The sequence below is a fragment of the Aspergillus novofumigatus genome (assembly GCF_002847465.1).
Source record: "Aspergillus novofumigatus IBT 16806 chromosome Unknown P174scaffold_6, whole genome shotgun sequence".
In the NCBI taxonomy this organism is placed as follows: domain Eukaryota; kingdom Fungi; phylum Ascomycota; class Eurotiomycetes; order Eurotiales; family Aspergillaceae; genus Aspergillus; species Aspergillus novofumigatus.
This window is the reverse complement of record NW_020194279.1, coordinates 1,539,738-1,565,649: the sequence shown is the minus strand read 5'-3', so window position 1 is coordinate 1,565,649 and position 25,912 is coordinate 1,539,738. Positions and strand designations below refer to the sequence as shown.

At 50.1% G+C, this 25,912-nt stretch overlaps 8 protein-coding genes across 8 annotated transcripts; 7 read left to right on the top strand and 1 right to left on the bottom strand.

Annotated features, from left to right (window-relative positions):
- Window positions 1-5,014: 5,014 nt before the first annotated feature.
- On the bottom strand, window positions 5,015-5,560 carry P174DRAFT_252006 (uncharacterized protein). The gene has a single exon (XM_024821463.1). The coding sequence runs from the start codon at window positions 5,448-5,450 to the stop codon at window positions 5,121-5,123; it is 330 nt and encodes a 109-aa protein (XP_024680457.1). The 5' UTR covers window positions 5,451-5,560; the 3' UTR covers window positions 5,015-5,120.
- A 777-nt stretch (window positions 5,561-6,337) lies between these two features.
- Window positions 6,338-8,280, top strand: P174DRAFT_443851 (DUF2841 domain-containing protein). The gene is made up of 5 exons (XM_024827928.1): window positions 6,338-6,634; window positions 6,692-6,899; window positions 6,963-7,466; window positions 7,549-7,734; window positions 7,796-8,280. Exons 1-5 carry the CDS (start codon window positions 6,551-6,553, stop codon window positions 8,134-8,136), a joined length of 1,323 nt encoding a protein of 440 aa, XP_024680456.1. The 5' UTR covers window positions 6,338-6,550; the 3' UTR covers window positions 8,137-8,280.
- Window positions 8,281-8,757: 477 nt separating this feature from the next.
- P174DRAFT_492676 (uncharacterized protein) lies at window positions 8,758-9,579 on the top strand (the record flags this gene model as incomplete). Its single annotated transcript, XM_024830837.1, has 1 exon — window positions 8,758-9,579. The coding sequence occupies one exon, from the start codon at window positions 8,758-8,760 to the stop codon at window positions 9,571-9,573; it is 816 nt and encodes a 271-aa protein (XP_024680455.1). The 3' UTR covers window positions 9,574-9,579.
- A 783-nt stretch (window positions 9,580-10,362) lies between these two features.
- Window positions 10,363-12,767, top strand: P174DRAFT_410696 (glycerophosphocholine acyltransferase). Its single transcript, XM_024824247.1, has 2 exons — window positions 10,363-11,517; window positions 11,577-12,767. The coding sequence occupies exons 1-2, from the start codon at window positions 10,586-10,588 to the stop codon at window positions 12,325-12,327; spliced, it is 1,683 nt and encodes a 560-aa protein (XP_024680454.1). The 5' UTR covers window positions 10,363-10,585; the 3' UTR covers window positions 12,328-12,767.
- Window positions 12,768-14,202: 1,435 nt separating this feature from the next.
- Window positions 14,203-16,630, top strand: P174DRAFT_443846 (MRS7 family protein). Its single transcript, XM_024827927.1, has 3 exons — window positions 14,203-14,413; window positions 14,496-15,034; window positions 15,097-16,630. The coding sequence occupies exons 1-3, from the start codon at window positions 14,350-14,352 to the stop codon at window positions 16,174-16,176; spliced, it is 1,683 nt and encodes a 560-aa protein (XP_024680453.1). The 5' UTR covers window positions 14,203-14,349; the 3' UTR covers window positions 16,177-16,630.
- Window positions 16,631-16,982: 352 nt separating this feature from the next.
- On the top strand, window positions 16,983-18,884 carry P174DRAFT_423004 (NUDIX hydrolase; the record flags this gene model as incomplete). The annotated part of the gene is made up of 5 exons (XM_024825098.1): window positions 16,983-17,111; window positions 17,421-17,577; window positions 17,680-17,706; window positions 17,893-18,279; window positions 18,556-18,884. The coding sequence occupies 5 exons, from the start codon at window positions 16,983-16,985 to the stop codon at window positions 18,882-18,884; spliced, it is 1,029 nt and encodes a 342-aa protein (XP_024680452.1).
- A 1,248-nt stretch (window positions 18,885-20,132) lies between these two features.
- On the top strand, window positions 20,133-21,572 carry P174DRAFT_462362 (uncharacterized protein; the record flags this gene model as incomplete). The annotated part of the gene is made up of 1 exon (XM_024830120.1): window positions 20,133-21,572. One exon carries the CDS (start codon window positions 20,133-20,135, stop codon window positions 21,570-21,572), a length of 1,440 nt encoding a protein of 479 aa, XP_024680451.1.
- Window positions 21,573-22,170: 598 nt separating this feature from the next.
- On the top strand, window positions 22,171-25,776 carry ams1 (alpha-mannosidase; the record flags this gene model as incomplete). The annotated part of the gene is made up of 5 exons (XM_024829132.1): window positions 22,171-22,510; window positions 22,561-23,069; window positions 23,120-25,112; window positions 25,160-25,389; window positions 25,451-25,776. The coding sequence occupies exons 1-5, from the start codon at window positions 22,365-22,367 to the stop codon at window positions 25,774-25,776; spliced, it is 3,204 nt and encodes a 1,067-aa protein (XP_024680450.1). The 5' UTR covers window positions 22,171-22,364.
- Between the last annotated feature and the right edge of the window lie 136 nt (window positions 25,777-25,912).

The window sequence follows — 25,912 nt, the reverse complement described above, 5'->3', positions numbered from 1 at the left end:
CGTGGAGCGCCAGGAGGCTCTGGAGGAACTCGACCAGACCATCGCGCAATCGCAAGAGTCTGTCAGCAGCATTGAGGACGAAATCTACCGCAAATTCTGCAAACGTCTTGGTTACGCCGACATTCGTGAATACGAGGTCCAACAAGGCTCTTTGCAAGAGGAGGCCGCTCAGAAAAAGCTCGAGTTCACGACGCAGAAGAGTAGGATTGAGAATCAACTCAGCTTCGAGAGGCAACGACTTCAGGCGACGAATGATAGAATTGCCAGCCTTCAGGCACAACATGAGCGGGATGAGAGTCTAATCGGGGAACTCAAAGCCGAGCAAGAGCAAATCCGGAATCAGCTGGATGAATACAATGCTGAGCTGGATGTTCTTAGGGAGCGACTGCAGGAGCAGAAGGAGGCTTATGCGCAATCAGCGGAGAACCTCGCACGGCAGCGCCGAGAACTTCAGAAACGCAGCAAGGACGTTGAAGGCATCCTAAAGAACGTTAGCGCCTTGGAGGCCGAAATCCAACGTAACTCGTCCAGCCGATATGCTGTTCTAAGGCGCTGCAAACTCGAGGACATCAACATACCTCTCACGGAAACCTCCAAATCGCTTGATCAACTGCCCATCGATGACATTGTTCAGACAGCCGACCCTGATGCAATGGACGTTGATGAGGAAGCCAATGACGGAAGTGGTATAGTGCAAGACTATGGTATTGAAGTCGATTTTGACTCGCTAGGGGAATCTCTCAAGGAGGTAAGTACTATCGCACCCGCTCACATCGAACAAGAACTCATCAGGAACAGGAGGGCGACGAAAAAGTAGAAGAAGAACTGCTCGACAGAATCAAAACTCTCAGCAGCGAGTTGGACAAGATGGCGCCGAATACACGTGCGATGGAGCGTCTAGAAAGTGTTGAAAACAAACTGCGAAGCACCGAGAAGGACTTCGACGAAGCACGCAAACGGGCTCGGAAGGCCAAAGAAGATTTTGAAGAAGTGATGCGAAAGCGATCAGATCTCTTCAACAAGGCGTTCTCTCACATCTCAGAGCAAATTGGCCCCATATACCGTGAGCTGACTCGCAGTGCCAATTATCCCTTGGGAGGGCAGGCGTAAGTTTTTGATCTGCAGATATGAGTTTTGTTGCACCTAACTAAATGTTGAACCCCAGATACTTGGACATCGAGGACTCGGACGAGCCATACCTCGATGGTATCAAATATCACGCCATGCCTCCTCTCAAGCGTTTCCGAGATATGGAGCATCTATCCGGTGGTGAGAAGACTATGGCTGCGCTGGCTCTGCTCTTCGCTATCCATTCTTACCAACCATCACCCTTCTTTGTGCTGGACGAGGTTGACGCTGCCCTTGACAATACCAATGTGGCTCGCATCGCCAACTATATCCACGACCATGCGGCCCCTGGCATGCAGTTCATCGTCATCAGCTTGAAGACCGGGCTGTTCCAGAACAGTGAAGCATTGGTTGGTATCTACCGAGACCAGGTTGAAAACAGCAGTAAATCCTTGACGCTTGACGTAAGTTTGCCTTCCATTCTTCCAGCCGCCATTTCAAGTACTGACCTCTCCCGCAGCTGCGGAAATATAACTAGATTGATTCTATACCTCAATTAAGCCTGCCTCGCAGGAGTATGATCCGGTTACTTCCCATGGCCTTGTAGAATAGTACTTATTTTTCTCCCTTTCTTCTATCTGCTTTGTTATATCCCTTGATGGCTATGAGTTTCTTCTTTCCAGACAGTCGCGATGGATGGCGGGAAGATTAATAACAAAGGCATGATAATCAATGGAATCAACTTCGCCTTTGACTCTACGTTTATTCTTGCTTGTAAGTTGGCAAAGGAGGGGTATTACTCCTGAGGCACGGTTGAGTATTCTGCTCAACATACTCAACGCAGTATAAACTCCTCCACACAGACAACCTCGTAGTACTTTTGTAAGAGGCACGCGAGCCCGCAGGTAATTATCGCATCCACCTCCGCTGTAGTCAGTTACTGAAAAGTATGACATGAACGCAGTACGACATGAGGTCAAGCCGGATACCTAATAAGGAAACTGCGCGGCAACTTAGCACAAGCATATCGACTGTTCATTCGGGAGAATTGCCTGCACCATTACTACCAGTGTTTGGCGCAAGCTTCTGATTAACGGCTCCCATTAGGGGTTTACACTCATAATTACAAGGGGGGACGCCACATCGCCTGCTGTGACACGCAGAAGAATCAGTGCGTTTAAGAATAATCGGACGTCTGTCAACGAAGATTGGGAGGACCGTGACCCCTGAATCTACCTACGATATAGCTATGGCGAGACAAGTGCTGAAACGGGAGCTAAGAGCTTCCCAATTCCTTTCAAGCTGCTTGTTCGGGGCTCAGGTGAAGCTTTTGATGCTTGGTAGCGGTAGCGGCAGTGCAGCAGTACGCGTACAGGGGCTCAGTTATCGGTCCGTCCCGTGCCATTGGGATGGACAAGACCCCTTGCTACGGGAAAAGAATGGTGGAAGTCCATGATACAAGCGTTCATTTCTGGTCACCTGTCATCCCAAGGAAGATTGCCTCCGTGGGCCGTGGGTGCAGCGCTAAGTGACGGAAGAGGGTCGGATTTGCGGGACCACCTGGAAAGGCTGGCCGTGCTTTACGAGCTGAAGAGGGTTACCGGCGATCCGGGATGTACTAACGAGCCTGTCGAGCTGGGTGATAATGGATTTGCGGAGTTTGGATTGTCGCTTTCGAGAGCTGTTGTCTTGTACTGTATCCATGGTGACCCGGTCTCGCGGCAGAGGCATGACTGCAGGAAGTTATTTCGAGGCAATCTATGCATGACCCATTGGCTGCCATAGCTCTAAACCTTAAGGAGGAGCTCTTTCAAGTCACGAGACTACGAATGTCGATATGTAGCTATGAACTATTGTTTGAGACTATCCTTTCCCACCAATAATGGTCTGAAAATTTTTGAGATCGAGACGTATATGGAGTCATTGTCCAAGAGATCATCAAGAGATCATCACCTCTGCTATAGTATAGGAGTAGGCAACTTGCTCCAAAGACACATAGCTGGGGCGCTAAACGATGCTTGATGGCTCCGTGAAGTGGCAGATGAATTTTTCGATCTGAGAGTCTTTGTATTTGCTCGTCCGATCCCTTGTGGCGCAGTCCAAAAGTTCAAGGCCAGTGAACATCCGTAGCCCCGCGCTGCTTCTGAGTCCCAGAGGGAACTCGATTTCTTACAGACACCGTCAGTTATCGCCCAAAAAGTCTATCGCTCGAGTCAGTAGCCAAGGTCTAGTGAACTGTTTGAGTTATCCATCCTCCAATTCCGTACACAAAATGAAGCACTATTAGCTTTGTACTCCATAGTAGGTGAAGTGATTGGGCGCACGGAGAAAATAAGTCGCATGGATGAAAGTGTGGCATCCGTAGTATGCGCATATCGAGAAGCCAGTCCCCACGCCTTCAGAAGACTATTCTCAATCACAACGGCGAGCGTCATCAATGCGGCAAATTATCGATGGTTGACCGATAGCGGATGTACGCCATGAAAAATCCGAATGCTGGCCATGATAGCATTGAACTGTCGGTGAGAGACAGATAGAGAGTCGATCATCAGATGGACCATTGTATCTGCCCCATACCCGGCCGGATCGGTAAAATATGTGGTCTTCAACAATAGCAAAACGATATCCTGTGAAGAATTCTCATCCAATCAACATGCAGGCCAGATAATATCTTGGTTGCTGCAAGTGATCAGACATTCACGCAGTGAATTAGAGACCTCTTGCAGGGGCACCATGACTGGAGACCCCGCGAGAAGGATCATTTCGCTCGCATAATAGCCAACGACAGCATATCAGGTTCACTTGGGTATCAGTTAGCGAAAAAAATCTCACCGCTTGCCGAGTGATTACCCTTCGCTCCAAGCGCAAAAGGGCCTGGACTTGACAGAGAGTCTTGAAGTCGTCGAGCAAAGTCCAGACAGCAGCCACAAGTCACAACATGCAGGTGTTCCAGATATTGATACGGCTAATATTGCATGGACAATCCCAATCCCAACACAGGAAGGGTGTCTGACAGCAGGCACAAGTAAACTCTCTATGTTACCTGGCAGAAAGTTGATGGATAGAGGCATTGTTTCCACTATGATGTTGACTAGTGGACGAGCGCGAAGAAACGCATTAAGAAAAAGGAAAGAGTCCACTTTCCCCGCAACGAAGCAAGGGAGCCATGGCTGTCTTTCCTCTCTTTTCTTTTTTTCTCAGGTTGATAGGTACGTTTTTATCTCTCATCCTCTTCTTGCCAGTGGCGCGAGCTGCATAACAAGACCATCAGTGACGATGTGACGTGTCACATCGCCTCGCATATGGAGAGGCCCGTCCGCACTCCGCAGTTTGCATTCTCCCAAGTGTCAGAACTTGCGATTGCTTTTGTTTGTTTCTGTTCAAGGCAATCGTCCATGCGACGGTTTCTGAAATTCCGCGGATTTGGTCCCGACTTCATAGCTGAGAACATGAAGCCATATCCAATAGTGGTTGGTGGATGTAATATCCGCCGTAACGAAGCAATCCTTATTAAAAACTCTCCTTATCAAGAGGGAAGGTAAAGCTCTTGCCTATCATAGAACGGGCTATGGGTTTGCGAATATCAATTGAAGTGTAGTTGGCTCAAGGTTCGGATATGGTTCTCCTGAATGGCATCGATAGATGGATACCACTTGCAAGAACCAGGCACAAACCTCCTTCAGCAGTGAAAGTCTAATTCCGAGACATCTGCTCATGGCTCACTAAGGGCTGGAGGGATCAGCGGTCGGTCAAATTACTGTACTATCCTTAAGTTAGTACAAGTGTTAGAATGTCAGCTCCAACTGAATTCAGCGAGTGTTCGACTCTAGTGGGTAGTCAAACGGTACTGTTTCGAGAAGCGTAAGTAAAGCGATGCTGATTCGATAAAAGAATCGCCCCCACTGTCGGAACAGCTGCCGAGCTACCTCTCTGTACGGAGTACATCCTGCGCTTGGCTGCTGTTCCAGGAAGCCAAAGGGTATCCAGTCATTCCACGCAGCTCACCAACTACTAAGATCCCGAAGATTTTTGTGGATACCTTGTGGAAGGAGCTAAAGCCGTTGAGGAAAAGTGCGCTGATGCACTATGCTTCGGACTGTCCGTGCTTCAAGCCCAACCTTTCTCGAACTCGAAAGTTGTCCCCGCATGGTACCAAAGTGGTAAATCTTCAGCCAGCTATTCTGCCATTTGGCCTCTGAACTCTGCATTCCGGCACCTCTCCATGGCTCAATTGATAAAGGAAAGCCCAGAGAGTCGCTATTGCTCAACAGATTGGAAGGTATTGAGCAAAGCCAGCGAATAACTGTCGAATGCGTGAGCGTTGACCAATGGCTGAGGCCTACGTTAGACAACAACCTCCATGTAGCTGCACTGACGCACATGCTCTGGACAGCGAACAAAGGAAACCTGATACGTTGAGTCCGCTCTTTGGTTCGGTGGAACCCATCTGTAATTGATGGCGCTGGACGGCTGTCTCCACAGGCTATCTAGATGGCGCAGATACACCAGGCTCCGTTAGCGGACATGATTGCCACCGAAGCCCAAGCTTGAAGGGCGGTATGTCACTGCTGTGATCCTAAAGACCGGGTGCACATCGGGACATGGCCCTGAGTGACCCTCTTACACTTGTTCTCAGAGGCGTCCTGAGCGTCAGCGCCATGTCAAAAGGACGAAGGTGGTCAACGATTCGATTAGACGGAAAACGGATCCAATCCTCGGACAAGGTTCAGATAAAAGGGACGGAAAAGGGAATCGCTACTCCCTGCTAGGATGTGCCCTGACTCCTCCGGCCGCAGGCGAATTCTAAGCTAGATTCCCCGGCCTTAAACCTAGCCTAGATCGTTAGTTGATATTGCTTTTTTGGTACGTTGACGCCCTCGGTAGCACCATTGACGGAGCTTCCATCTGGCTGGAAAGGCGCTGTACGGTCACAGACAACTCTTGGATGATCTTCATGCTCAGGAGGCGGCTTGTTGATTTCCCGATGGAGACAGTCTCGTAAACAACTAGCATCCTCTCGTCCTCATTCGGCGATTGGCATCTCTAGAGGCGCGTACCAGAAGGTATGTATCAATGCCCCATCGGCCTAAAAACAATGGCGGCCATGCATCAATGGGACCTTTCCGTATAGTCCATAGTGTCACTTCTGCATGTATCTGTCTGTATTACATTAGGCTCCGCGCTGAATCCCGCCACCCAAGCCGTCAGTGATGTTAGTGAAATTCTAAAAATCTCACATGGGATGATTCGTTGACCAATACTCCAATAGGTGTACTTTTTCCACACTGCAATTGGCCGTCCGGTTATATAAAGTAGCCCAAGCCCATTGTCCGGCAGATTCTTTGGAGTTGTCACAAACTATCAAACCTCAAATCAAATATATCCTTTCGTGGAGGACTCACCATCTGGCCTCCGACGGCACATTTTTCAGCCGACATTGGTACTTTAATACATCTTTCGTACCTCAAGGTCGGTTTGCGCAATGGATCCAACAGCTCAGCCAGGGGCCCAGGAGCATCATCAGATGTTGTCCTATGATAGCATGACGGGCCAGCAAGGGCCAGCGGTATGCATGACACTTTGTCGCAGCAATAAGTCAATCCACTAACGTGATATTCCAAAGGAGAGCCACTGCCCAATGCCACGGGCATCCAACTGCCCTTTCCCCCACTTCGCCATGATCTATATAGACAACAATGGCGAGCTTGGTGTGGATGTCTCTACATCTCTTGCGGGCTGTGAAAGGGCCATTTTTACCGAAGATCTCAAGCAGAGCTTTGTCAGAGCTGTGACCACCGATTGGCAGCCAAACATGCAGAATTTTCCCTCCGGTGAGAACGGATCATGTGGAACACCTGAAAATATAATTGCTGACTATCCGTCTGTATCACAAGCCGGCGCAATTGGAGCAGCACATGGCGAACTAGCCGAAAGGCAGTCCTTCATGTTTAATGCCGGACTGGATCTACAATCCAGCCCAGCGTGGTTCCAGCATGGCCTACCAAGGCATCCCAGGCTCATCCCTTGCGAATTCCAGACATTGCAGAACAAGCGCCCTAGGAGGAATAGGAAGCGCACAAGCTCGGAAATGGGTGGTGAATCGGATTCAGATTCGACTGACGGGGCAGCCAAACGGACACCAATTCGAGTAGGACAAACCGACGTGCTGCGCCAGTTCTACGAAAAAGCATTTGAAAATCTTCAACAGCTCAACTGCAGGGTGATTGCAAAGGCGTTTGTCAAGTTGGTAGAACCTCGGAAGCAAGTCAATCACCCGTACAATGGGCGCAGGACAGTGATGGGAGGACCTTGCCAGAAGTTGGATCCTGAATTGACTAAGCCCAAATGGTGGCCTACAGGCGTTCAACACAAGGAGCCAGATCACCTCCTCAAGCATGGTGTGTCAATCGCGTTCTTCCCTCGCTTGTTATTTTGTATATTCGGTTGAGTCATGGGTCGCTGACTCTCGGTCTCTTCTAGAGAGAATTCGACTTCTTATGCACATTCTCTGCGAACTGCGAGAAAGCCATGCCATCACCGCGCAAAAGCTCAGAGAGGCTGGGCAGGATGTGCACCGCCAAATTGCACCGCCTCAGCGCCTGTTCATCTTAGATGAGATTTATGATGTCCGGGAAATCGAGGAACTCTATTTGAGCGGAAAGATCAGTATGTTTGGACTCTAACAAATCGCTCAGTGGCATCAGGCTGATCGTTAATGACCCAACAGGCGGTGATACCATTATCTATGTCTCGTCAAAGCATCTGCCAGAGGGCGTTGAGCCGGTAGTAGTGAACATGAGCGAAAAGCAAATCGCTGAGGCGGATTACTTGCCCTTGTCCCCAGTGTCAATCAGCCGCAAAAGCTCAGTTGAGAGCGGACTATCATCTCTCTCAAAGGGTATGGATCCATCCATCAATTCTAGTGAGCGAACGCAGGCGTTGAATGCCCATGCAGAGGTTCCTTCGACTGGCTCCAATTCTTTGCCGGGTTTCTATGCCCAGCATTCGATGATGTGGAGCCATGGAACCCCTGGGACGAATGTGCCATTTAATATGTCGTCAAACTGACTGGAACTTGCTATAGGAAGGTCCGTTCCCGTGAAATCTCGGCTGTAGCCTGAATCTGAGCCCGTCTCTGACCTCAACAGCTTTTCCGTGCGACTCGCCTTATCGCTGGCCGTCTTCTTGGTATTCGCTTTTGGTCATCTATCGTCCCTGTTCATGTGGAGACAAATTGCAAAACGCGATGCTCTGGTATCCCATTTTCTGCAAACGTAAATAATGTGGAGGTTTTTCGGCTTGTGTCCTGTTAAGAAGCGCGTGGGCGTATCTTTCGTTTGTGTTATCTCCTTTGTTGATTCTTCCCTGTTGCATATCACTTAGCTCATAGCGTTCTGAGCAAATGAGCCGTTCTTAGGAAATGGCCGTGTTCTGGTGAAATAATGTATACTGCCCCATTCAGGGAACCGAGTCATAGTAGTCAGAAAGGTGGAAAGTCCTTACTCCGGGCATTCTTTCCACACCAGCTGCCGGGTGCCCTGACTCAGTGTACAGTAGACCCCTCAACGACCAGGCCGCGAGGTCCAGCATTCACCGTTCTTTGGACAACAGATTTTCCGATGCAGAACCAGCAATCTATCAAGTCCATAGAGAAGCATGCGCTCAGAGTCTCAGACTTTCTCTTGCAATATGGGCTTGAATCGGAAAGTCTGGATTCAAGAGGGTCCTTACTTTATGAAACACTATTCTCAAGCCCTTTCCTCTTTCAAGGATGCAATGAAGGCAGAGCCAAGTCAGGCGATCGTGTCAACACCATTTCGCCTCCTGGACCTCCCCTTCGAAATTCGCAGCGAGATTCTCTGCAGGGCTATTTCGAGCACCGATAATTACTGGCTCGACCGTGAAGTCATCACTTTTGGAGAATCGTTAAAGTCGATATATTATATCCGTGGCCGCACCGTTTGGCGAGACTCAAATGGCGTGTACATGAATCTTTTAACCACGAGCAAGCAGATCTATGACGAGGTGCAGCAGGTTCTTTTCAGCCGTTTTGCATTCGACGCTCTAGGATGGGGCTATACTATGAGATATTCGGATCCTCCAAAAACTCCCAACCATCTCCCCAAGCACCGCATCATGCACATCGCCTATACTCCGTACTTCACCGAGTACATGCGCGAGCATCGCCAGAGCGTCGATCTCATTCTCTCCGGGCTTCCTTTGCTTAGCTCAGTTCGTATCCTGATATCTTGGGCCTGCGCACAGCGTTTGGTCATATGTGGCGACACTCGAGCTGGCTCTCTACATATAGTGGCAGTGGCACGCCTGTTTCGGCAAGTTGGAAAGGTTGCGGTTGTCGGCCAGTCCTTGATGGGTGAGTTGCAGAAGCAGTTGGTGATGGAGGCAAGGAAAGAGCTGGAGGATGAACCGTGGTATTGGGCGCTTGACCTGGATAATCATCTTTTCATGCCTTTTCTCACCAGTAGTGTTGAAGAGCATCTCTGAGCCGACGTCTGGTAGCACAGGGGAAGGGTGATTTCATGATGGACCCAAACATTCTGGGCGTGTTAATACCGCATTATTACAACCTAGCAAATGCAGTCGGACCATGATGTGAATTGGAAAGTTATTGATCCTAGTAGTGTATGGCCGCTGTCATGTCTCCTTCTGAACATAGCTCAACAGCTTTTTAGACTTTTTCTTTCTTCAAAGAAGATCCATCCAGCGTTTTATAGCCGATGGCTAACGAACAGTGTGACTGGCTTGCAAATATTTATCAGTACTTCATCTTTTCCTGCTTTATTGTGGATCTACTGCACGCAGTTTTCCAAGTGAGGTCGTTTATTCTCTTCATATGGTTGCAATTCTCCAATAATAATATCACATCTTATTATTCTATCGATTGAAGGGATAACCTGCATGTTAGATAGGTAGCAACGGAACACTGAGCACAGTGTAAGGTATCGACGGACAGTTACACCTCAGGCAGCAAATCATCAGAAGTGGCAAGGGGGATCCTCTGGCTGAAACTTATTGGCTGGCGGAGAAGATCATGCCCCAGATCCCGGGGACTGTCATAAGCCGGACCTTGGGAGTAGCAAATCAGCCGCAGCCAACCAGAGACGTCACTTCAAGCACACGTCGAGCTTCATCTTCCCAACGGGCCTTTTCTCAACACCACGGTCCTCCCGAATCGAACTTTTCACATCCTTTCTCCGCAAGTTGTCGCGTTCGGCAGTACAGTTGACTCTTGCTTGGTATCACGCGCCTTGGGTTTTGAAGGAGACTGGCGCATTTGACCATTGGATAACAGTCCCAACCTTCATTGGACGAAGATTCGTTGTTTTGCCTTGTGAGTCCTCAAGCCTACCAAAGGTAGTTATATCAGCCCCTCCTATCGATAAGACTTCCAGACTCTTGTTGCTTCCTGCATCCCAGAAGTCACTTGGTCTATTAAGCCTACGTATTCGAGCTCTCTCATAACTTGTTGGGGGACGGCGTCTGGGTTCGAAGCAACATGGTGATGCTAACTTTCGGCCGCTTTCTTAGTCGCCCCTACCCTCACAGCCGGGAAGGCCCTACAATCTTCTCGTTCCAACAAAAGCTCATCATGGAGGGCACCGGACTCGATGGTGACCAAGACGGAAAGACGAACCAGATGACGGGCGTGCATGACTCACCTGTGTTGCAACCCGCGTCGATGGAAGATATGGATGCCTTCTATGACACGGACGACTATGCGAACTCCTCCAATCGCTCATATTCACCGCGAGCCTCTCCTAGGCTGTCGCGAAATCCTTCCTTTTCGTATCAGGATGATTGGGAGACGTTTCCGCCGCTAGATAAACTCACCGTGTTTGACTTACTTGACAACCTTTCACTCTCTCAGAAACTCGAGAAATGGCAACAGGCGATCAATGTGCAGAGAGAAAAGGTCAGAAAGCAGCGCGAAAAGCTGAAGTCTACTTCGATGAACGCAAAGGATCGAGTGGTCGGAGAATGGAAGCGGCGGGTTCCCACAGCCGATGAGCAGTTGGCCAAATATCGCCGTCGGATGAGTGACGGTGTCAAGCGGCTGGAGAAGCAGTGGAATGCCACCGCCACGGTGACACTACGCGAGAAGGTTTCGTTCATCGCGGGTGTTCTCAATATTTTCGTCAGCGGCTACCTCATCGGTGCCTACCCGGAATACTTCTACATCTGGTTCAGCGTGCAGTTGGCCTATTTCATGCCGATCCGATACTATGGATACCACAAAAAGGGATATCATTATTTCCTTGCCGATCTTTGCTACTTTGTCAACGTGCTTTGCATGCTCAGTATCTGGGTTTTCCCGAGGTCCAAGAGACTTTTTATCAGCACCTTCTGCCTCACTTTTGGAAACAATGCCGTTGCTATTGCAATGTGGCGAAACTCCATGGTCTTCCACAGCATGGATAAGGTCGTCAGGTAGGCGCTGTTGAGAATTCCCCAGCAGAGGAGCATTCGCTGACATGTCTCATGCGCAGTCTCTTCATTCACATCATGCCGCCAGTTACCTTACACTGTCTCGTCCATCTCACTCCTGCGGAAATGCTGCGAGAGAGATTTCCGGCCGTCTACGACGTCAAGTTTAGCAAACCTGGCTCTCCCAACCACTATCCTCTCCTTTCCATGATGCTGTGGGCAACCGTGCCTTACATGATCTGGCAGCTGACCTATCATTTTTTCATTACTGTGCGTCGCGCCGAGAAGATCGCCGCTGGGCGTCCTACCAGCTTCACGTGGCTTCGCAAATCGTACGCGAAGACCTGGATTGGGAAGTTTGTGATTAGTCTTCCTGAATCATTGCAAGCGCCTGCCTTTATGATGATTCAGTACTTTTATGCGCTGCTGACCATGATTCCTTGTCCCCTCTGGTTCCGTTTCCGATGGGCCAGCGGTGTTTTCTTGACAGCGCTATTCGTTTGGAGTATCTATAATGGCGCCACTTACTACATTGACGTCTTTGGCAAACGTTTCCAGAAGGAGCTGGAGGAGCTGAAGAAAGATGTTGCCCGGTGGCAGGCCTCTCCGGCTGGTATGACCAGCCCGACACTACCGATCCTGAACAACGCTTCTTCCGCAGGGGCTGGCATCCTGGATGAGTCACCATCTGCGCACAAGGACAGCGACAAGTCAAGTCTCGACCAGATCCCTCCACTTGACTCCAGTGCCGCGTCGACTGCCATCGATGGCTCCAATTTCGCGGCCGCTGCCATTACGCGAGAGAGAAAGTAGAATCCGTATCGTCTACCCAATTTTGCAAACGTTCCTTTATCTCCTTGAGTCTGTCTACTGAGTCTGTCTATTGAGTTTGTCTATGCCCTAGCAATGCTTTTGGATTGGACATCGGTTGGTTTTGTGTTGCTCTTTGATGATACCCTGCCTTAGTCATTCTTTTGTCTCTGCGACTTGCCTATATTCATACATTTTATGCCTATATGATCTAGACTGTTGATGATTGCGATTGATTTTCATTCCACTAATTACACGAATTTCCCTTTCAGCTGGACATCTTTCTGCGATTTCAGTGGCGCATGTATCGCGTTGATTATGTCTGGTATGAACAGCATGGTCTACTCCGGTTGACCCCGGTGATTTTGTTAGTACGGTGGGGCCTTGCACGAACAAGTCATATTGATTCTGCCGCTATCTAGTAATATCTAATATTTTATATGGCCCCCTTCTGCATTAATTACTGTCTGGCATCTTGCCTGCATGGATTCAACTCTCAGGGACTGCAACCCAGGCAGCTCGAATTACCTCTCGTAGAGCATCATATGATAGTTTATGATCATCTGGATATCTCTCTTGGATCCAGTCCCTCATCCAATTCCATACCATCTCAATAGGGTTCAGATCAGGTGAGAAGGCAGGCCAGGTAATAGGGTAGATACCACGCTCTTGGAGCTCCCTAAGGGTATCCCTACTAGCATGCCCAGGTGCACTATCCTGCATCAGTTGAAGCCAGGTATCTTGTTGAAGAACTAGGCGTAGATATCCATCAATAATAGGCACGATCCGCTCGCAGTATCTCTCTGCGTTAATAGATCCCCATTCTTTCTCCCAAAAGAGGCACGGTCCCTTCTGATCACTATAAAATGACTCCTAAAACATCCATCCACGTCTTTTAGGAGGAGAGGTGCGAAGGCAAGTCTCTTCTAGTTCTTCACCAGCCTTCCTAGTCACGTAGATCTGCTTATGGAAGCCTGAAATAACCCATGTCTTGTTAGACCAAAGGATCTGATTTCATTACTCTGTTATCCAGTCCACATGCTCCAGGGCCCAGGCAAGACGTACATGCTTATTATGATCTGATAAAGGCGACTTTCGAAGGGCAATATGACGTGCATAACCTCGTTTCTTTAATGCTCGAGCAAGGGCGGATGGTCCAACAGGTAGATTAAGTTCTTGACAGACTTTGTAGAACGGCATACGTTGATTATGCTTAGAGGAAGAGATAAATGCTATAATATCATCAACATCTTCCTCAGAGAGCTTTGGTGGCTTGCCTGGGGCCTTTTTAGGTGTTAATTGCTGGCTTTGGCAGGTATACTGAACCTGGCGATGTGTGATTTGAAGCTGGTGAGCAATCTGTTGATAGGTAAAGCCAGCATCTCGGAGAGCTAGAATGCGAATTCGATCATCACGACTAAGGCGTGTAGAATTACCCCTCTGCTCAGCTATCTGCTGAGGGGGGTGCTAGGTTCTGGGGTATGCATTGTGTTGATTTGATTATGGCTTGCTTGCAAGGTTCATGAAGATAGGAGATCTTACTAGCTTCATATATTACTAATTAGGAAAGCGGTGGCAGAGACTTAGAAGGATTCGCCCCCTTGCAAGGCTCACTGTACTAACAAAATCACCAGAGGGGTACAGTACTTGTTACTAATTTCAGAATATGGAGCAAGTTGAGATTACCGGAGGAATACGTAATAATGATCCACCAGAAGAGCGGCCGATGCCAGTAGAGTAGTCTAGAGAGCTTGTTTCCAGAATCTCAATGGGATTTGATAAACTCCGACGCCAACGAAACCCCGAAATTCGCTCAGATCACGTGAAGAAACCACATCTTCTTGCATGGTCTCTGGAGAGTCCTCAACGACATCATTACTTCAAACTTTGAGTGTCATACTTACTTTTCCTTCTGCACGGTTGAGTCCATTACGAGATTAGGATTACACCTCTCTCCGAGATTGCTGCGCCCGTCTGCTATACTCGCTCGTCACTGCGAGCATTTCATGCCCCTAGACTTCCGCAATGTCCGTAACAATGAGATCGGCCAGGCTTATGCGCACCAATTCTGTACGCCCCAGTCTGATCGGTAAGTCAACCTTTTATGCTCATTTTAGCCGTCTTATACTTGGAGTATATTTATCGTGTCTAATAATGGTCGTTACCAACAGTCCGACCACGGTATAACGGCGCCCTGGGCGCTGCATCGGCCGCAAATCTCCGGTTTAACGGACAAGGGTTCCCAACGCACCTACAGGCTATTGCGATCTTGGTCTCTCATCAGCGCGGCTATGTCACAGAAACTTCTACCTCGACATCTTCTGCCTCCAACCCATTGCCGCCTCCAGGCTTTAACGCCGAACAGGCCAAGAAGCCCATTCGCAAGGAAGATGCGTCGCGACTTGGGGCTGACAACGGGAGCACGCAGGTCGCTCCCAAGCCAGAGACGCCTCTTGCGTCGGAGAACAGCATAGATGCACAGAAACGCGCCGAGCTGGAAGCGGCGAAGAAGCCGCTGGCGGACGATGATAAGAAAGTGACTGAGGCGAAGAAGGAGCAGAAGAAATTGACGATTGGGCAGAAGATCAAGAAGGAAGTTCAGCACTACTGGGATGGTACGAAGCTTCTTGCTACGGAAGTCAGGATCAGTTCACGACTGGCGTTGAAGATGGCTGCTGGATATGAGCTCAGCCGGAGAGAGTACCGACAGGTAGGTCTTCTGCTACCCTTGCGATAGCATTGGTGGACTCAACTCACTCATTGAACAATTAGCTTCAACGAACGGTGAAAGATCTTGGCCGATTGATCCCATTCTCGATGTTCATTATTATCCCCTTCGCCGAACTGCTACTCCCCGTCGCCTTGAAGCTGTTCCCCAACATGCTGCCTAGCACCTACGAGGGCCAGAAAGCGCGCGAGAAAAAGGCTCTTAGCTTGAGTTCAACCCGGCAAGAGGTTTCGACCTTTTTGAAGAATACTCTCAGAGAGAGTGGTCTTCCCGTGACTCCCGCCGCTGTGAGGAATGAGGAATTCGGAGAATTCTTCAAGAAGATTAGAACCACCGGGGAAACCCCCTCGACCGAGGACGTGATCAAGGTTTGCAAGATCTTTAAGGATGACTTGACCCTGGACAATCTGTCCCGCCCTCAGCTTGTCGCCATTTGCAAATACATGAACCTGAATTCGTTCGGTACAGACGCGATGCTCCGGTACAACATTCGACACCGTATGCGTCAGATTAAGCGTGATGACCGCGCGATTTTCTACGAAGGGGTGGCCTCGCTCTCTGTTCCGGAACTGCAGATGGCTTGTGCCTCACGTGGCATTCGTACGCATGGTATTTCTCCCGCTCGCCTGCGGGAAGACCTGGCGATGTGGCTGGATCTGCGCCTCAAGCAAGGCGTTCCGTCCACCCTTCTAGTGCTGAGCAACGCGTTCGCATATGCGCAGGGCGGCAAGGAGGCCGAGATGGCGTCTCAGATTGAAGCGCTCAAGTCTGTGCTGTCTAGCATCCCTGAAGAGTTGTTCCACGAAATTGAGCTCGAGGTCCATAATGCCGAGGGCGCTGCCACCAACAAGCAGCGTCTTGAGGTTATCAAGGAGCAGCAAGAGCTCATCGAGGAGGAAAACGAGCAGAACAGCCAGCACGAAGAGAAGGGCGTTACGACCCCCAAGGACATTGAGGATATCGACGAAACAGAGGACGCGAAGTTTGAGGCGTCGAACAGCCAAGAAAAGCAATCCAACGAGGCTGTGGAGGCTGAGAAAGAAGGCGACAAGGCCGAGCAGACACAGTCAGAAGACCTGGCGGCCAAGGAGAAGGATGAGAAGAAGGGAGGTTCCTCGCAATAGAGTGTCGCCGGCAGTTGATTCTCCTTCTATTTCCCCTCGCCTCGCCTTCTGCCTGAGATGATAAATCTCCCAAACGAATAGACTTGCATTTTCGTCTGATTTTCCACAGGCGCTCTCTACCACTTCCACCTTGTTTTACTTTCCACTCTTGATAGACTTCTTCTTGTTCGGTGCGTCTGATGTCCATTCTCTTGGTCGGAACAGTCTCCTCCGCTTACCATCTTTATTCTATTTATGTGATTTTGATTAATGGTGATGTATTGTCTCGATAGATATCAGGAAGTTCGACGGAGGTTTGGCACCGGGAGAGGGTTTTCGCATTGACCCACTGGGCTGTTCTACATTATGATCAATATTAATGGCCAACTCTCTACCTTTCTTCTTGTTCATTAAATTCGTTGACTTCTGGAAAATGATGTAAGATTAGATGGATGCATGCCAAAGTTGAGTCCAACGCAATATGATGCGCATCTCGCACCTAACTGCCACTGTCTACCAGCTGAATGAAGCAAGGGGACGTAATGAAATGCATTTCAGCTTACAGTTATTAAAATATTCACGCTTAGTGTTTTACACTTAACCCAGTTGTCAGGCTTAGTAGTGCCGGTCCTAAGAAAGCTCAAGGCTGGTTCTACCCCGGAACCCACGACTTTACCAGACCAGGGCCCCGGACGATCCACTAACCTCGGCAACGGCAATGTAGCACCACCCATCCCCACGCCAACATCAAGAGCTAGATCCATAGTTCATGCCATGAAGATATAAAACAAAGCTCTGAGCCCTAATCGCTCATATCCCTGCATACTATGCGAAGAAGAGCACTCCTCCAATTGACCGCGATAACCCGTGGCTTCAGCACCAACACCAGCAGGAGACTTGCGTCACAGCCCGCACCCGCAAGGGAGAAGATGCCTCCCCTGAATCCGGCTTCACAGGTACGTGCCGTTTAATTGTGGAACTCGGAGGCCAAGTTTGGATTTAATCACGCGTTACTGCAACGGTCTTCCCGTTCTGGCACTTCTCAGCGGGCTGAATGAGGGATGATCATGGGTATGTGGTGTTTCAGAGTGCGATATATGATCTCATTTCATTTCGAAGTCTGCGAGTTTCGCCGCCCTTGTTTGTCTCGGAACTATCTCTACCCTGTCAATTGCCAGTGTGGAATCGATGATGACAGTGATGACGACGACGTTGATGATGTATCTTGGCTAACCATCCACTGCTACTACGATCGCGTTGAATAGAGAGCAATTGATCGGCTGAGAGATTATCGGCCACCACCGACGAATTATGAACTTGTGCCATTGTCGCGTCGAGCGGCGGTTCTGGTGCTACTTTATGCGGATGCCAAGGGGGATCTGAGGGTTGTGTTGACGATTCGGGCGAAGACACTCAGTTCATGTGAGCACTCCCATAAGCTTCCAGGGAATGAATGTCGAGGTGTCGATGATCATATCATGACAAGATGATGAGGACGACCTACTCATACCGCTATTTCTACAGACGCTGGCCAAGCGGCTTTACCTGGAGGTGAGTGGAGCGCTCCAACTTGCGGTCAAGAAAGAATTCAAGATTCGGAGGAATGAAGATATCCCAATGCATATGATATATCATCTATCATCGCTTGCGCATTCAAGAGTCAAAATGGATTGTGAAAATCAAAACTCAAAAGTCAAGGACAAAAAATAAATCAAGCACTCACACCGCGCTTCCCAGGACGGGCGGATACGCTGGAAGAGACCGCATTCCAGACGGCACGCCGCGAGGCACGTGAAGAGATAGGGTTGCCTGATCTGAACCAGTCATTTCCCCGGCCGTTCAGCGTTGAGCATCTCTGCGAGTTCCCGGCTAATCTTGCTCGAACGGAGGTGGTTGTCCGCCCTTGCGTGGCGCTGCTCCATTCGTATGACGAGGAGACGGGCGAGAATGCCGACCCAGAGGTGTCGCTGATTCCCAGGCTGGATGCCAGAGAGGTTGCGGCCGTCTTTACGGCGCCATTTCACAATTTTTTACGCATGAGAGATGCGGATGATTGGGGCACCGACGACCCAACAGAATGGTATCAGGGATCCTGGACCGGATGGCATCAGTCCAATTGGAGAAGTAAGTGGCACTGTCCTCCGTTTGCATGGTTGCACCTAGGTACCAATGCCGTACCTTACTCCTCTACTCCGTAGAGTACATTGTTTGACAGGCGGTGTACCGTCGGTTGAATCAGGTTGAATTTCAATGAAATAAAGAAAAAGTCAAAAGAAAGAAATCAGACAGAAGGAAAATGACAAAGAAAAAGAAAAAAATAATATCGTCGGTTGATTGGATTTTTGCTTTTTCGTCGGCGTTTGTCTAGATAGTCCTTGACAGTCACTGACCCACTCCCAGTGCATCAGTTCTTTGTCCCCATCAACAGCCGGTCGGTCGTCAAACCGCGCAGCAGCAGCCGGATGCAGAAGCAGGCTGCAGAGGAGCTAGACGAGAAAGAAAAATCAGGCGAGGTAACTCGCTATCGGGTGTTTGGCATGACGGCCCGCATTCTGGTGGATGTCGCGCGAGTGGCATATGGCGAGGATCCGGAATTCGAACACAACAGCCACTTTGGCGATGAAGCGATGATCGCCAATCTCCGACAGATGGGCCGACTAAGTGCCGTTCGTAAACCCACCGATGAACTCACGCCAGAGACGATGCAGAAGGCAGCCAAACTTAGTTAGGTTTAGAGATTAGACGTGTCGACTCCTACGGGTAGCTCTCCCAGGTACCTGATTAGTGGTTCACGAGGTTGGGCACTGGGGATCTAGGTACATAATGCAGATACTTAGTTCACAATACTATCGGCCGTACCTGAGCCTAAGCACTCCTCCCACAAGTACATAGTACCTTACCTAGTTTAGTATCTAGTGGTACTGAGTAGTTTGTACCCCGGTCCGCATTGAGAGCCTTCGCGGTGTCCATCATCAGAACTGTCCTACCTACTCATAGATGTTTCACTCTCAATCTAAGATACTATTCTTATCTTTTGCCCGTCAAAGTTAACTAAACATGTCATGATGATGAGGGACAGGAAGGCAGTGCAGAGGGTCAGAGGCAGGCCGGACAAACAGTAATCTGGGCATCCCTTGCGTTGGCATGTCACCCCCTCGCGACGGTCTATGAGGCTGTTTGCTGGCCATGTTGCTCTGATGCTGATTATCCTGCGGGACAGCTCGCAAACTGCGCCGCTGCATGGTTGACCTTGCGTTATGATTTGCTAACCTTTTTGTTTTCTGCGTTATCTCTTCTTGTTTTCATGTTTTCATACTATTATTATTTTAGCTTTTCTTTTCTTTCCTCATCATTTTCTATCTAGGGGGGAGGCCTGATTACCCTCCACCTGAATAATCATTCGTTTGGCTGCATCTTTCTATCCCTTGACTTCACATTGTCCCTTTTTTATTTCTTTTTATTTTATTTTTACTTCTCTTTCTTTTCCCTCGCAGCTCTGTTGGCTTATTCTTCCCGGTTCTCCCCTTCCTTTTTCTTCTCTCTCTCCTCTTCTGTTCTTCTCTTCTTTTCTTTTTTCCTTCCCGAAGATGCTTGATCGTATATCTCCCCGCTGTATCCTTCTTGTGCATGCCCACTTCGAGGCTCGAGCGACAGGCTGACTTGCGGGGAAAGGGTCTTGTGATCAGCCATCCCGGACACCCCCAGTGGTGTTGACTGTTGACTGTTGACACGCAGACTGAACCCGTTCCTTGGCGGTTTGGGTTTCTTTGTTCTTGAGATATTACTGAACCTCATCTGTCTACTCCGTAACTCAATCTGATCCTTTCGCCATACCTAAATCCAAAATCCACCAACGTCTGTTGGTGGTTGTCTTGACGAAACACTTGTTTCTTCCCCACTTTCCAAGCGGAATCCCTCGTGGAGGGGGAAACAATACATAAGGTGTCTGCTTGACGATCGAGTATAAGGTTGGGATCATGTTGTCTCCCGCCTCTCTCGCTTACTCCCGTCAGGCTCCTCCAGTGAGACCGTCTCGATCTCTAGAGGGACTGGAGCAGGTCATCCCGCCTAGAGTTCCTCAACCTCCAGCTCGTCCTACTCTGCAACTGGACAAACCTCTTCCCGACCTTCCCTCACAAGTACAGTCGCTCCCAGATGCCTCAGAGATGAGGGGTTCGACAGCATGGAGCGATGACAGCACTACCATTAGCAGTGTGGATAGTGACGGCAGTCGAAACCGCGAATCCACCCACTCGACGGAAAGCTATCCCGTTTTTGTCCGCTCGGCGTCGGATGACCTAGCCGGGCTTGTCGATCATCCTCCGGTCTCGTCCTTGGATCGCGAGGAGCCAATAGTGGATCCCTGTGCGAAGCCATCAACAATAGCTTCCTATTCTCCAAGCCTGTCGCTTCCCCAACATGCTCTATCAGTATCAAAAGACGACCGGTATGGAAGTCCGCCAGAATGGGCCCAGAAACGGGCCGGTCCGAACCACTATTTCCGGGAGAAAAAGTGGGATTTCTTCCCCGAATTAGCGACTCCTTCAGCCTTGGGTGTTGGAGCAGCTGGACGGTTTCTTCCCGCCAGCTCGCAATCGCGGAAGAGGAATGGGGGCAAATTGCATTTATCCTCGTTTGACTTTGGAAGGAATCGCAGGCGTTCGAATACATCCGACCGGGGGACTCTGACGCTCGCCCATGAAGTTCGGGACTCGATCCGTTCCTACGTCCATCGCACATTGTCGAAGCGTTCTGCGGAGAAGGACAAGCCGAGACGACGAGGGCGCCCCGCGACCGCGCCCTCCTTCTACCCACCCAAGTATGCATCTTCACAGGGGACCGCCACCTCGAGCGACCACCCTCATTATGGAACATCTATAGAAGAATCGAGCCCGGTGGATATAGATATCCGGATGAGAACCCTATCAATCTCAACTGATTCGACTATGAGCGAACGATGGGTAGAAAGCCCCAAGCCAATTCCCATTCACCGGACAAAGCAGCTCGCTGTCCCCATCACTCCTTACCAGAAGTATGGTGCGGCCATCTGGGACAAATCCGGCGGCACAAAGAGGGTCAGCTATCGACCAAATCACCAGGTGAAATTTCCAAAGCACCAAAGGAACATTTACCCGTCTTCCGCGCAAAAGTCGAAATCAAGTAGGGACTTCACATCTGCCAATCCCACTGCGCCCTTGTCGCCGCCGGTACGCTCCGTGATCCAGCAGAACACTAGAGAGGCCATTCGAGTGTTACAGGATGGAACCACTCAAGTGCTAGATGTGCTTGATGAGGCGAAGAAGAAAGTGATCAAGTCAAGCGTTGACCGTCGACGAATGCAGCTCAAATCGCAGATTAAATTGATAGGGCCGGTCAACCCATACACTACCTACGGACGCGTCGATTCTTGGATATGATTATATCTTTGCTTTTTCTCTTCTACTGTTTCTGCAGTCTGTCTCGGCCGAGCTCCTGGACTTTTCCCGTTAAATTTTTCGCACCTTTGATGATTTCATTTCTCCCTTGATATTTTGATACCTCTGGAAAGGCCTAAGGCTTACGTTTGGCGTCTCGGCACTGGATTGGATGATGTGATGGAAGCGACTTTTTATGCCAGCTATATGGGTTATACACTCTTTGTAATTGAGAATTCTGCAATAGATGAGATCTCCACCTATTAATCTCACCATACTTGTCGGATCCTCGTCTCAATGCAGGATTTTAACCCTGTACTCTGTAGAGATAAATTACACTGTCTGGAGTGACACGAATCTGTGATCTAAGTATAACCTGAAGCGTATCTCGGTCCAGATGATACTGTCATGGTACAAGTCCTACTAGGATATTTATCAATAACCCTGTCGATATTAGCTTCGTCAGGTCAATTCAGACAGCCGAGAGGGAGACATTGACTAATTCCTGGATCATGCAACATCTCATGACCATCGTCGATGTCTCACATTCCACCTCTTCCGCCCCGTTTCCCCGCCATCGCCCGCTGTTGACTTCTCCGCACTTAAACGTCATCCCTGTTCCTGGGGACTTTCCGGCTAGGCTCTTTTCCCGACGTTTCCCTTTTCCTGTTTCCTCTTTTTCATCTCTACGGAGACTAAAGACACTCAGTCAGAGTTTTCACCAAGATAGTCCCTAATCAAACCGCTAAGGTGTATCCCTCAACCTATCTACATCAACGGTCTAGGCCCGCCGAAATGGGTGGAGACGCCCCATTGCGAGCTCCAAGCTCACTCCCTCGAGCCCCAGAACATCCCGTCGGCCAACGCATCAAGAGTATCTACACGGATCGGCTGCGCCAATTCACAGACTCAGGCCAGTACCGTGAGCAAAGCCTCATCTCGTACGTCTATCCCATCTACAGAAGAGTCCCCCGCTAACTCCCCATCACAGCAAGCTTCACGAAGCCACCACCTCCGACCAAGACCATGTCAAGCTGTCCGTCTACTCTCCGCCAGACCTGCAGCGTCCAACGTTTGAAGAGGCGATATCGCACGAGTTCAAGCCCACGCATATCGGCGCCTCGTTCGGCCCTAGTTGGTCGACGCACTGGTTCCGGATCCGGCTGACGGTCCCGCGGGATATGCTCGACAAGGAGCGATTGGAGTTCCACTGGGATGCCAATAATGAGGGCTTGGTGTGGATGGAGGATGGACGGGCGGTGCAGGGGTTGACTGGTGGCGGGGAGCGGATCGAATGGGTTATTCCTGATGCATGGCGCGACGGCAAGGAACATACGTTTTACATTGAGATGGCGTGCAATGCTATGTTTGGGAATGCGCCTGGCGGCGATTCCATCCAGCCGCCTGCGCAGGATAAGTACTATACGCTGCATACGGCGCGGATTACTGCGGTCAATGTGGAGGCGCGGGCGCTGTTTTATGATTTCTGGATCATTGGCGGTGCGTATACGGCTGCTGTTGATATATTTATCAGTGGCTGACTTTTGCAGACGCGGCGAGGGAGTTCCCTGGTGACTCTTGGGAGGCTCATGAAGCGAATATGGTTGCCAATGCTGTCATGGACGCTTTCATAGCGGGTAACGGAAGCCAGGAGTCGATCAAGGAAGCGCGCAAAATCGCTCAGAAGTATCTTGGAGATAAAGTCGACTCGTCTGAGGTCTATGAGACGGATACCCAGCCCATCGTCTATGCCATCGGGCACTGCCATATCGACACCTGCTGGCTCTGGCCTTGGGCGGAGACAAAGCGCAAGGTTGCTCGCTCATGGTCTAACCAGTGTGACCTCATGGACCGGTACCCGGAGCACCGATTCACTTGTTCTCAGGCGCAACAGTTCAAGTGGCTCGAGCAATATTACCCTTCGGTCTTTGACCGCGTCAAACGATGGGTGAAGAAGGGCCATTTCCAGCCGATTGGTGGCAGCTGGGTCGAACACGACACCAACTTGCCCAGCGGTGAGTCGCTGGTGCGACAATTCATTTACGGCCAAAGGTTCTTTGAGAGCCGCTTTGGCGAGCGTTGCAGCACTTTCTGGCTCCCGGATACCTTTGGCTACTCCAGTCAAATCCCTCAGATATGCCGGCAGGCAGGCATGAGCCGATTCTTTACCCAGAAACTCAGCTGGAACAATATAAACAACTTCCCGCACACTACCTTCAAGTGGGTTGCGCTTGACGGCAGCCAGGTAATGTGTCACATGGCTCCATCAGAGACGTACACCGCGGAAGCGCATTTTGGCGACGTTAAACGCAGCGTCACCCAGCACAAATCGATGGACCATGACAACACTTCGCTTCTAGTATTCGGAAAAGGAGATGGTGGCGGTGGCCCTACCTTTGAACATCTGGAAAAGCTGCGCCGCTGCCGGGGTCTCAGCGACAAGGTTGGATTGCTTCCGCGCGTGAAGATGGGCGACTCGGTGGATGATTTCTTCGCGAGGCTTGAGCAAAAGGTTGCAAATGGGACAGAGTTTGTCACCTGGTATGGCGAGCTCTACTTTGAACTGCATCGGGGCACATATACTACGCAGGCGAACAACAAGCGGAACAACCGCAAGTCTGAATTCCTCCTGCGCGATCTAGAATATCTCTCGACTCTCGCATCCCTTACCAAGACGAATGGCGAGTACAAATATCCAAAGAAAGATATTGATGACATGTGGGAAGGTGTGCTGCTATGCCAGTTCCACGATTGCCTACCCGGAAGCTCCATCGAGATGTGCTATGACGATTCGGACAAGCTGTATGCACAGATTTTTGAGACCGGTGAGCGAGCCAGACAACAGGCTCTCGAGGCGCTTGGGTTTTCCGGGAAGAGTACCGGTAAGAGTCTTGTTGCCATCAACACGTTGCCTTGGTCTCGCTCGGAGATTGTCAGAATACCGGATGAGTTTGTCGCGTTGACAGGCTCACGGTATGCTCTAGCAAGCGGAGATTCTGGCCTCATCCAATGCCAGATTCTAGATGTTAAACAGAAACCCAGCGTGACGGTGGCAGAGGTACAACCGGGTGTTTTCCGTCTTAACAATGGCAAGTTGAGGGTCGACGTCCAGGATGGCGTCATTACTTCTTTGTATGATCTTGAAGCCGATCGAGAAGTTGTCGCCAAGGGAGGGAAGGCGGGCCAGCTCGTCATCTTTGACGACAAGCCGCTCTACTGGCAAGCCTGGGATGTGGAAGTCTACCATCTCGAATCGAGAAAAGAGCTGCATGCGAGAGAGACCTCGATCGCAGAGGAAGGCCCGCACCGTGTCAGCGTGGCCACCAAGGTCCAAATTAGCGACAAGAGCTGGGTCAAGACGACCATCAGCCTGGCTGCGGTGGTGAATGAGCAGCCCTCATACGTTGAATTTGAGAGCGAAGTCGAGTGGCAGGAGACCATGAAGTTCCTTAAGGTCGAGTTCCCTGTGGACATCACAAACACAGAGGCATCGTACGAGACTCAATACGGGATCACCAGACGACCGACGCATTACAACACGAGGTATGTAGAGCCTGTCTTCTGATCAATATCTGCTAACCAAAAAACAGCTGGGACATGGCCAAATTCGAGGTCTGCTGCCACAAATGGGCCGATCTGTCCGAGTACGGCTACGGCGTCTCGATCCTCAACGACTCCAAATACGGCTTCGCAACCTGCGGTAACCTGATGCGTCTCTCGCTTCTGCGTGCTCCCAAGGCCCGGACGCCCATGCCGACATGGGCCGCCATCACATCCGCTACGCCATTCTCCCGCACTCTGGGCCCTAGACGCCCGCACCGTCCGCGCCGGTTACAACTTCAACAGTCCCCTTATCCTGCGCCGTTCGTCGGGCATGCAAGCCGCTAACGTGTTCAAATCCATCGCTGTAACGGGCTCACCGTCTCTCATCCTTGACGTGGTTAAGCGCGGAGAGGACGATGAAGACGTTTCTCGGGGCGAGTTGCCCAAGCGGCCCGGCAAGAGCACCATCCTTCGTATCTACGAGTCGCTTGGCGGTCGATCAAGGGGCACGATTCATGCCAAGTTCCCGGTCAAGGAGGCTTGGAAGTGCAATGTGCTTGAAGACAATGAGGAGCGGTTGGAGGTTTGCAAGGGCGAGGAGGGCGTCGCAGTCAAGATTGAGCTGCGGGCTTTTGAGGTTGCCACCTACCGCTTGCAGCTGTAGATTTGCTCATGATTGATGAATATGTCTATACGATGAACAGTAGCATCGTCAATGTCATTATTTGCCTTGAGTCTAGTACAGTCTTCATACAAGTGGATATCAACAAAAGAGCAAGACAACCGTAAATGCTCACATG